The 12,078-nt window shown below is 43.9% G+C and overlaps 1 protein-coding gene across 6 annotated transcripts in view; it reads right to left on the reverse strand.

Annotated features, from left to right (window-relative positions):
- The window catches only part of ITCH (itchy E3 ubiquitin protein ligase), a 111,914-nt gene extending 101,345 nt beyond the window's left edge, over positions 1–10,569 (reverse strand). For 2 of the 6 annotated variants that reach the window (XM_032606740.1, XM_032606735.1), the window contains exons 1-2: positions 10,414–10,568; positions 5,946–6,023 (exon numbers count right to left, since the gene is read on the reverse strand). Coding sequence is in view for 1 of the 6 variants with exons in the window: in XM_032606734.1 (XP_032462625.1) it covers positions 10,269–10,334 (66 nt within the window). In the remaining 5 variants the exon portion in view is untranslated. Of the gene's footprint in view, positions 1–5,945; positions 6,024–10,268; positions 10,387–10,413 lie in introns of those variants that run through there. The other 4 variants (XM_032606736.1, XM_032606739.1, XM_032606738.1 and 1 more) reach the window with 4 other exon arrangements.
- Between the last annotated feature and the right edge of the window lie 1,509 nt (positions 10,570–12,078).

A 12,078-nucleotide genomic window follows, 5' to 3' on the forward strand; every position in this document is an offset into this window, starting at 1 on the left:
GTCAAGAATAAGGAATTAACCTTCCTGTGTATGTCAAGAAAATTTTCATGAGAAAGTATAAACAGAACAAAAGGCTTGGTGAAAATTAAATCCTAAAAATCACTTTCTCTGATTATACAAAATAAACACATTCCACCTTTCTACATTTATCAGTTTTTTTAAACATTCTAAATCATAAATTAATTACTTTGTCAAGTTTCTGCAACAAAATTCTACATCTTTTCCAGGAAAAAATCTTTTGTTAGTGTTTCCAAACCTTGTTAAATACAAAAATTCCATGTTTAAACTGGTCTAAAACAAAAAACAAAAAAAAACCCCCAAAACTGAAGTCTACATAAACTCCTCAGAGATTAACTGAGCTGACCAAAACTGTGAAACTAGAAATGTAATAAGCAGTTGAACTACTTTGCTTCTTCCTTTTCTATTCTTATGAAGCTGGGAAATCATAAGACTATGTACGTGATCCATCATTAAAGAGGGTGCTGGGGCTGAGTAATGAAGATCCACAACATGAAAAAAGAGGGATAGGACTTCCCTGGTGGCGCAGTCGTTAAGAATCCGCCTGCCAATGCAGGAGACACGGGTTCAAACCCTGGTCCAGGAAGATCCCACATGGCGCGGAGCAAGTAAGCCCATGCGCCACAACTACTGAGCACAACTACTGAGCCTGTGCTCTAGAGCCCGTGAGCCACAACTACTGAAGCCCTCAGGCTTAGAGTCTGTGCTCCACAAGAGAAGCCACTGCAATGAGAAGCCCGTGCACTGCAACAAAGAGTGGTCCCCACTCGCCACAACTAGAGAAAGCCTGCACGCAGCAACGAAGACCCAACGCAGCCAAAAAAAAAAAAGAGGGATTGCCTCTTTAGTATTACCCTCACATATCCCAGTTTTTTACAGAAGAATGAATATGGGAAAAGCTTTCAAAATCTGCCCTCTTTACTGCAGGGTCCTACTGTCACAGAGTGACCCAAATACAAGCTTCTGTCTGTCACTTTCCATTCTCACTACCACCTCCCTAGCCTGCTCTCCCTACCTCCAGACCCTACCAACCCTAGTTAAATACTGTAGACCTCAATATTACCGAATAAATCTTCATAAAATACCATTTCATCCTGTCAGTCAACAAGACTTAAGTTTATCCCAAAATAAAAAGGCTGGTGAAGGGGAGCAGAATTTTTCACCCCAAAATATGCTACTTTGGCATAAGGATTTTGAGCTAAAAACAATCAAAACTCAGCAGATTCAGTAAAAGCTCTTTACCTCCCCCTCAACTGCCTAAATTTACACTGGAAAGGAGGCCTATATCAAGAAGAGAACTACTGCCAGAGATATCTTTTTACCTAAGAAACTTACCTGCATATCAAGGCAACCTTATTTTCCAAACATCTCCTCTCCTCTTCCTTTTGTATCCCCAGACCCCTACCCCTTCCCTTAGGTCAGGATGTTCACATAAGCCTCTATTAGGTGGCTGCCCTTTGGGTCTCATACTTTTACGGGGCTCCCATACCATATTTAGGAAATTTGTTTTTCTCTTGTTAATCTGTCTTATATCAATGATTAGACCAGTCAAAGAACCTAGAAGGGAAGAAGAGAAATTTTTTCTGCCCCTACACTTGTCTCTTAATTTTTCCAAACTTTCTCTTCTTACAGGGACCACACAAACCCTCTTCAGATTAATCTAAATTCACTGTACTTCCACCATCTCAAGTCCATTCCTGCCATTTTGCCCAGTCTGAATCCCAGTTTTAAATAACTTCTCTCCTCCTCTTTGCCTTAATTATTCTATATACTCCTCATTCAGCCCTAGACTTCTCTAAGGTATCGCTTGAACTTTAAAAATCCCTACGTGGGTAAGGACTTTCTTCCCAGAGGGCAGAGAACGTGGGTTATGCTGCAAAAAATTGAGCCCCAGATCAGAGGCTACAGAATGGCAACCCACAAGACAAATCCTGCCCACAGTGGTGATTTGCTTGGCTCACAGAGTTTTTTATGAATTCATTAAGTTGCCAACATTTAAAAATAAAAATTTCTCTCAAAATCTGGAATTCTAGCTTCTGTTCAGAAAAAAGTTAAGATGTTCAGGCCATACTCTGTCTACACGCCACCCCCCCTCAGCCCCCTGCCAGATCAATAGTGAGCCAACACTGAATTATATATTTTTAAATTATGAATTTCATCTCAATTAAAAAAAATAAAGTGGGCCAAAGCTGCATAACAGCTGCCTCACTGGAGTGACATGAATTCCCTAAATCACTTAAGTCCCAATCTGATCTATCATTACTGTTTAAAATGTTCATCTAGCCCTTGTAGGCATTTGACTTTACAGTGCTCACCCTAGATAAATTTACTGAATGAATTAATAAATTGAGAAGATAATTTTAAGAAGGACAAGGTTGGTGATGATGATAATGTGATAATGACAACAACAGTAATACTGGCAATTAACATTTCCTGCTTATTTTGAGCCAACTATTGTTCAAGCAAAAATACATTATCTCATTTAGTCCACACAACAACCCTATGGATACATGTTACTATTATTCTCAATTTACAGATGAGGAAACTAAGGCACAAAGAAGTTAAGCAGGGCTTCCCTGGTTGCAAAGTGGTTAAGAATCTGCTTACCAATGTGGGGGACACAGGTTCAAGCCCTGGTCCGGGAAGATCCCACATGCCGCAGAGCAACTAGGCCCGAGCACCACAACTACTGAGCCTGCACTCTAGAGCCCGCGAGCCACAACTACTGAGCCCGCGGGCCTAGAGCCCGTGCTCCGCACCAAGAGAAGACACCACAATGAGAAGCCCGCACACCGCAATGAAGAGTAGCTCCCGCTTGCCGCAACTATAGAGAAAGCCCATGCACAGCAGCAAAGACCCAACACAGCCAAAAACTTAATAAATAAAATAAATAAATTAAACAAACAGATGTTAAGCAACTTGGCCAAGGTCACACTGCCAGGACACGGTAGAGCCAGAATTCAAAATCAGACAATCTAACTCCAGTACATACTGTTAACCCCTACAATATGATTCCCTACCATACTTTCCTCTGTGACCAACTGAACGGACTCTCTGGAACGAAGAATCAAAGACTAAATTTTAGGGGCTTCCCTGGTGGTGCAGTGGTTGGAGTCCACCTGCCGATGCAGGGGACACGGGTTCGTGTCCCGGCCCGGGAAGATCCCACATGCCACGGAGCGGCTGGGCCCATGAGCCATGGCTGCTGGGCCTGCACGTCTGGAGCCTGTGCTCCGCAACAGGAGAGGCCACAACAGTGAGAGGCCCACGTACCGCAAAAAAAAAAAAAAAAAAAAATACAAAGTGATTCAGTACAAAACTCCTTCTCTCTCCTGGAGTAGAAGGTTATATATATTTGGGTATACAGTCTGCAGATGTGAAAAAAACTGCAAGTTTCTTGAAGGCAGGGACTGCTTTTTCCATGAGTTCCTGCAATGCCTAGCACAAAGCAGCAGTTAGCATATATTCAATTATATTAAAGGAACCAAGATATCCAAGTATCTTAAATTGCAGTGCAACAAAATCCTTATTATAGCATTTATCATCTTGCTGTTTACAATAATTACCGGTGAACAAGTTTGTTTTCCTGACAAAAACAAAATCCTTGAGGCAGAGTACCCCCTGGGACCTAGCATAACAGGGGCTCAATAAATGCTTACTGAGTATTATAAACTTAACATTCCTATACTTAGATTTCCTGTAAGTCTCTCTACCAATGTTTAAAGTAGAACTTAAGGGAATTCCCTGGCAGTCCAGTGGTTAGAACTCCACACTTCCACTGCAGGAGGCATGGTTCAATCCCTGGTTGGGGAACTGAGATTTCGCAAGTCATGCAGCATAGCCAAAATAATAATAATAATAAATAAATAAATAAAATAGAACTTAAATAAAATGGCTTCTCATTTATAAAGCACTGGGTTTTTTTTTTTTTTTGCAGTGCGCGGGCCTCTCCCGTTGCGGAGCACAGGCTCCGGACGCGCAGGCTCAGCGGCCATGGCTCACGGGCCCAGCCGCTCCGTGGCGTGTGGGATCTTCCCGGACCAAGCATGAACCCGTATCCCCTGCATCAGCAGGCGGACTCTCAACCACTGCGCCACCAGGGAAGCCCAGCACTGGGTTTTATGAAGTCCTATTATAAGATATTCCTGAGACCAGTCCTATATTGTAACAACAAAGCCCTGAAAAATTAGTGAGCTGGCATATGAAGCACAGAGAATAATCAATGAGCTAGGAGAGAGCATTGTGTTCATGCTTTCAATAGACAAGTAATGCAGTCCAGAGAGATTTAAGCGAATTGCTCAAGATCACAGAATTTAAGTAACAAGCAATACCAAGGCCAGAACCCATGTCTCCTGAATATTGGCCCAGTTTTCTTTCCACAAAGAACTACTCTGTGAGCTCAGGATGAAGTGGATACTTTTAGAAATATTTTAAAGATATTTGGTATGGAGAATGATCTTTCCCAGTACATAACTTTTTGTGAGGTATTATATCACCATTAAAGATATGAAATTTGCCTTGTTCCATTAACTGCAGATAACACCGTCTTTTTCCCTTGTTCTACATATTTTTCTCATTTTCATGTCTTTCCTTTCATTATCCTGAGAATTTTTCTTACTATCTCTTATTTATCTACTTTTCCTCTTACCACTTCCCTTCCCTAGTATCTGTCACAAAACAGCCTATCTCCTTCTTTTCTCTCCATAACTATTAAAAAAAAAAACAGGTTAAGCACATATTTGATTATAGCAGTGACCTGGGATACCATAATAAGCAAGTCACAGCCTTGGTCTCTTGGCATTTATAAGGCAATTTGTTAACAAAAACATACGCTAAACACAAAGGGTCACACAGTTGAATGAATAATAAACATTTTATTATTATGACGTTTACAGTGGAGACAAGAAGCCCAGTATGGATAAGACACATATGAAGAAAGGTGGTAATGACAACAGTTGCAAGGTTAGGGTTAGGCAAATGAAAGGGATCCTCTCTTCCTATTCAGCTTTCTCACCAACCAATTCACGTGCTCTACTTCATTCACCCCCTATTCTCTTACTGCTTGACTTTTCCTATGCTCTACTTTTATTCTTAACCAGTAGTCTTCCTTTTCTCTCTCCTGATCTTTTATTTTTTTTCCTCTCCTGATCTTTTAAAGTGCATCTGTCTTGTCCTGCTTTCCTTTTAAATATTATTGCCAACTCCTCCCACCTTGCAGATCTACATAATGCCTTAAGCTGTGAATTCATTTTTTTTCTAAAGATTTAGTATGTATTATTTTATTGGGTTGGCCAAAAGTTTGTTTGGGTTTTTCCATAACATCTTACATAAAAAGAACGAAAGAACTTTTTGGCCAACCCAATATTTGATCCTCACAACAATGCCAGGGAGGCAGGTAGGAATCAACACATCTATTTTACAGATATATAAACTGAGTCCTGTCAATATTAAGTAATTTGCCAACTATCAGTTTGTCAGTGGCAAAATCAAATCAAAACCCAGACCTTTTCTTTCCAAGTCCTCTATTCTTTTTCCACTGAACCATATTGTCTTCTTTTTAATTCCTACACTTTTTAACCATATACATGCACATGTCTGGACAAGTATACAGAGATAAATGTTTATAAAATAGCACAAGTGGGAAAAGTTTATGTATGTCTAGGGAAGCTAGAAAAACAGAAAAGTCAGTCCTCAGGACTCAAATTAACAGTACAATGTGGCTCACATTGTACAATTTGGCTAATCCTTCTAAAGGCAGCTTTGGGTTTCAGGTCCAAGTAGAAACTGTCTATTTCTTCAACCAACTGATTTAGCCAGCATGAACACTGGTGTCTCCCCATACCTCCTCACAGCTGTTAATATGACCAGGGCTCACCCTCAGCAACATTCTTGCCCCCCAAATCTCTCTCACAGGCACGCCACCATACCTGAAGTTTTCACTGTTTGAAGTCACTTCTTTGGGTTAAGGCGCTGTCTCCAGAAGGTCACTGTTAAATGCATGTTACCTGAGAGAGGAAGGAGGGTCCATTAACACATTATTCCTATGGTTAAACACATCAGATCAGCAATGACCTCAAGAATCTGACAGCACAATGTCCTTTAAAAAGTTTCATGGGACAGATAATTTTTGATGGAGCAGGCAGGGTAAGAAGGTGAGTCGGGGAGAAAATGACTCACATTCTGTAAGGGGTGACCCCCACCTGCATACGGCTACATGGCAAAACGAGGATGGCCATATAAACACATACTCTACCTATTGGGGTCACAGTAAGGACTATCCTTGCAACTTGGAAGCTCCTAGGGATAAGAAAAGAAAAAGTACTCCAAGAATCAGAGTATAGCCAGCTCTGAAAAGAAGTAAAGAGCTGAGTTGGCAGTAGTTCTCCAAGGACAGTACACTGCTAGACTGAAAGAGGACAGAGGCAAGGAACAGCTTCTGGTTAACTACTTCTAGTTGTGAGGCTAGTTTCCAACCCAACATTTTTAGCTGAGGGTTGACTTCTCAACCAGAGAATGCTGCAATTCAATTCTGCAACCCGCCCCCTTGCTAATTTATATTGACTCAAAGCCAGTATCATTTACAGCCACAAAAATCAACATGCCTTTACTGAGTGCTTATTATGAGCCCAGAATTTGACCAGGTGCTATAAATACAGGAGGAGGGGGGGAAACCTTTATACACTTTTGCCTTAATTCATATAAAGGAAACCAATCCCCAAAACCCAAGACAGAGAGAAGAGTGAGGAACAAGAAAGGAAGCAGGGGGGGGAGGGGGGAACACTATTTGCTATGAGTACTAACACAAATTTCTTTTTTTTTAATAAATTTATTTATTTATCTTTGGTTGCGTTGGATCTTCGTTGCTGTGCACGGCCTTCCTCTAGTTGCGGTGAGTAGGGGCTACTCTTCATTGCAGTGCGCGGGCTTCTCATTAAGGTGGCTTCTCTTGTTGCGGAGCACAGGCTCTATGTGCGTGGGTTTCAGTAGTTGTGGCACGCGGGCTCAGCAGTTGTGGCTCACAGGCTCTAGAGCGCAGGCTCAGTAGTTGTGGTACACAGGCATAGTTGCTCCACAGCATGTGGGATCTTCCCTGACCAGGGCTCGAACCCGTGTCCCCTGCACTGGCAGGCGGATTCTTAACCACTGCGCCACCAGGGAAGTCCCTACACAAATTTCTTAAGCCAGAATGAATACAACAAAACTCACTTCTAGGCCAAAGTTCCTTGTTAAACTCTTAACTAAACAGTGAAGAGGCTCAGGCTAGAAATACTTTTTTTCTTTTGGTCTAATACCAAAAGCTCTTTAGTAGCACACATTCATCTTGATACACGGGAGAAGAGGCTACGAGTTACAAAACTTGGTTCTACTTCTAGCTCTGATTATTAACTAGTTTTTTTTTTATTTTTTTAATTTATTTATTTTTGGCTGCGTTGGGTCTTCGTTGCTGCATGCGGGCTTTCTCTAGTTGCAGTGAGCGGGGGCTACTCTTCGTTGTGGTGCACGGCCTTCTATTTATGGTGGCTTCTCTTGTGGCAGAGCATGAGCTCTAGGCGTGTGGGCTTCAGTAGTTGTGACGCGGGCTCAGTAGTTGTGGCTTGTGGGCTCTAGAGTGCAGGCTCAGTAGTTGTGGCACACGGACTTAGTTGCTCCTCGGCATGTGGGATCTTCCCGGACCAGGGCTTGGAGCCATGTCCCCTGCATTGGCAGGCGGATTCTTAACCACTGTGCCACCAGGAAGTCCCAGTTTTTTTTTAAACAAACAGAAAACTAACAGGTTGGACTAGTCTAAGAATAGCATATACCTGGCACATATACTACCCATTAGATAACTAGTGTCCACAGGAGGAATCACTAATCAATCATAACTCACTTTCCCAGAGAATGCATATGATCAAAATCCTTCTCAACACAGGGCTCTGGTAGCTACTTCAAATGAAAGTTGGCCCATAAAACAAAATACATCTGCCACTGCAGACTGTAGATAATCTCTACAATCTCTTCCAACTCTAAAATTCTACAACCAGGTTTCTGAGGGTGGGAGAAAAACACTTCCAACAAGCTTATATCAATAGTACTGACAGTCATAAATTTCAGTCTAATCTCCAAATTCTACAAATTGCACCTGATCAAGGATGCTAAAGAACAATACATTCTGATACCATTAACATACATAACCTATCGATATTATTCTGATTTGTTAATGGGTTCTTTTGACAGAAAAGGAACCTTTTACCCAGACGAGCCCTAAAGAAATCCTCATACAAAAACAGGGCAACAATACTGCACTAGTAAAGAACTAAATCCAATCCCTTGATCATCCCCACAGCCTCTCTACAAGGTCAAGCCTTTCACTTCTCACTTAGACCTCTGCAACAGCCACTCTTCCATCCTTTTTCACTCTTGTCACCAAAGCAATCTTTCTAAAGCCAACATCTACTCAATTCACTTCCCTGTTCAAAAATGTGTATCTATTGCTAACAACATAAAACAAGTTTTTTTGCATTATACTTAGAACTTTTCATATAGTAGCCTTTTACCTTTCTGGCCTCACATCCACAGTGCTCTCCTTCCCCATCCCACTCCCTGCTCTCTTTTTCTTCCACAATCCTCTCCCATTTACGCACAGTATTAAGGTGTTTCCTCTGTCTGCCCTCCTTCCCTTTCCCCATCACAATCCCCATCCTACTCATCACCTAACACCCAACTTAGGTCCAGAAGCAGATGCTTCCTCCTTCTCAGGTCTACCGGGACACAACTGGTTACCTCCTCTACAGTCTCAAAGCTTTTTGGTTTATCCAAAGTATTGTTTGTCTCAATGGTTCCCAAAACCATCAGAATTGCCTGAGGCAAGTTTTAACCCAAAGGTACTAAATCAATCTCAGGGAATGAGGCCCTGAAATTTCTACTTTTCAAAAGCTCCCCTAATTATTCTAATGGTCAAATTTGGGGGCTAGTGGTTTGTCTTTTCCAGTAGGTGTAAAGATAGTTCTTTAACTAATATAGAAATGATTTATTCTAGAATACACTGAAGAAGTATTCTGCACTTGTTTATTTCATATCATATCCTTGTGACTTGACTCATGCTGAAGATGAAGGAATTCCTTTTGGACTCACACCCCAAAAAATTTACATTCACTGTTCAAAAAAGCAGGTGAATTTCCACCTTCATTTCTAAATCTTAAAAATGAAGTAATCGTACCTTGAGTAAACCTATGAATACACAGTGAAGCCTCTCAACAGAGCTGCCATGAGAACTTCGGCTGAGAAATCCTTAGCCCATTTTCAGGGTGGAAATACACTGCCTTTAGTACTTCCTTAAGACCTAATTATGTTAGGAATACATGCGAGACCCCAACTAAGTACAATGATAGGTGTCTGGCTCAAGTGCCTAGTTAATTTTCAAAGAAAAATCCCACTCGTCGTTCCCCACCCCTCACTCCCAAAAAAGTATAATGAAGCTGTAGAATAATGGCAGAAAATCTAACAAGATTAAGATATGAATATAACCAAGACAACAAGCTGAGTTGTTGCTGGGAACCGTGGATTTCGGGTAGTTTGTAAATTCACCTGGTTACATCGCTAACTTGGGGCCCAACGTCTACCTGGGGCAAAAAAACCGTGTGTTTATCTCTCTTTGAGTCGCGGCCCGGAGCTAAGTCTGAAAACTTGAGTTCCCCACTTAGTCACCCCTAAGTCACGTCCTCATCACGGCTACTTTTTTCTTCTCTCCACTAAAGAAAAGGGCACTCTCAGGAGGAAGGACACTGACAGCTCCACGACTGCAAAACTCCGCGCCCACGGCGGGCGCGGAGGAGGACGCCGGGGCCGGGACCACCATGCTGGGGGACAATGGAGGGAGGAGGGGAATGGAAGAGAGAAGAGAGGCAGCCGCTGTACTGGGCCCCTCTCGCGAGTGGGGGCTCCAAAAAGTCTCGGGAAGGGCAGCGAGTGGCAGGTGGGCCCGGCCACCGCCCCTCGCAGGGCCACGTCGCCCGCGCCTGCCGCTGCCGCCCGGCCCCGCGCGTAGGCCGGGCCGCGGCATAGTGGCCCCCGGGCGGGGCTGAGGGGCTCGGGGCCAGACCCTGCGGGCGCCCACTGCGGCCCAGTCCTCTCATAAGTTGGCGCCCGTAAGGCTAGGGGCTCCGGACGCCTGAGCCCAAGAGTGGCCGCTGGGTGCGTCCAGCCGACCCACCCCGACCCCCGCCGGGCCCCTGCCACAAGCCCGAGCTCCCCGCGCCCCCCACGGGCACCGGCTCTGAGAGAAGAGGAAGCAGCCGCGGCTCTGGGGTCTCGACTGACGCGCCGCACTCCTCCATCCCTCGTTCTCCTCGGACACGCTTATCCAGGACCCTCCCTCTCCCCAGCACTGCCTCCAGTCCGCCCACGGATTTTTACCGGGACTCGGGGCGGCGGCGACTCTCGCGTCCCTCGACTAAGATGGCAGCCGGTCCCGAGCCCGGACCACAGCTACTAGAGCGAGCTGGCGGCCAACACGCAGGCGCCTCCAGCTCGAGAGTGATCCGGCCTACAAGCCCCAGAAGGTCTTGCGCACTAGCCCGCTGCCGGCAGGAAGAGCTCGCAGAGGCTGATGAGCGCAGCTAAATCGGGGTTTGCGCTCAGTCAGGTGGGAGGGACACTTGGATTGCTCCCAGTACCTCTAGGCTTTTTTGAAAACCCTCCTAATCACACACCAGAACCTCTAAAAGCTGTAGCTGCGGATCCAAAACTCTAGTGTGCATCAGAATCACCTGAAGGGCTTGTTAAAACTTAAGACTACTGGGCCCCACCCCCAGGGTTTCTAATTCATCAGATCTGGGATAGGACCTAATAATTTTAATAATTTACATTTCGGACAAGCTCTCTGGTGTACTACTGGTAGGAGATCACACTTTGAGAACCACTGAACTGTAGCTTAGTCCTTAGGAAAGTACACTCAGGAGTTGCATTGATTGGATTCAACTCCACCTTTTAACAGGGTGCACTTAGGGATGATGAAAACAGCTTAAACGTAAGTGGTGCCAACATGGCCCGTGTTCTAAGAGCTGATCAATAAGATTCTTTTTTGGTTTTTAACACATTTATTTATTTAGGCTGCGTGGGGTCTTAGTTGTGGTATGCAGGGTCTTAGTTGCCGCATGTGGACTTCGTGTGGACTTCTTAGTTGTGGCATGCAGGCGGGATCTAGTTCCCTGACCAGGAATGGAACCCGGGTCCCATGCATTGGGAGCATGGAGTCTTACCCACTGGACCACCAGGGAAGTCCCCTGATCAATAAGATTCTTTAGTCCTCAAAACAAATCTATGAGGGAAGTACCTTCATTTTCCTCACTTTACAGATGCACAAACCAAGTCACAAGTTGGATAAGAACCCAGGCAGTCTGGTTTCAGAGTCCAACCTCTTAACTTCCGTCATGGGTTGTGAGAACAGGCTGTGCAAGTGGACTCAGAGGCACAACTAAGTGCTTAGTAATTAGTGACCTTTGCTATTATTGTTTAGCGTGTTCCTCTTAATGAAAATAGTATTTTACCATCTGTAAAGTCACTTACACTTTTCAAATACTTTCAAATCCTCCATGTCATTGTTTCCTGCAATGTACCTTAGGAGAGCTTGTTAAACATACAGATTCCTATAACCCCACCCCATTCACATTGTCTAGCGCAATGGTTCTCAAACTCTAGTGCCCATCAGAATCAAGTGCAGGACTTAAACCATAGTTTGCTGGGCCTCACCCCTAGGATTTCCAATTTGGTAACTCTGAGGTCAGGCCTCAGATTTTGCATTTTTAACCACAGACCACACTTGGAGAATCACTGTGGTAGGCAGTGTTTCTCACCTTTTTTTGAAATTATCATCTCTGTAAGGAACATTTTTACACTTTTTTTTTCTTTTTGGTCGCCCCATGCAGCATGCGGGATCTTAGTTCCCGGTCCAGGCCCGTGCCCCCTGCAGTGGAAGCACAGAGGTTTAACCACTGGACCACGAGGGAAGTCCTAGACATTTTTTCCTAAATTGCCTCATGAAATTTTAATATCACAAACATACTGTTTATCAATTTACGT

This window comes from Phocoena sinus, chromosome 15 (genome assembly GCF_008692025.1).
Source record: "Phocoena sinus isolate mPhoSin1 chromosome 15, mPhoSin1.pri, whole genome shotgun sequence".
Taxonomy (NCBI): Eukaryota; Metazoa; Chordata; class Mammalia; order Artiodactyla; family Phocoenidae; genus Phocoena; species Phocoena sinus.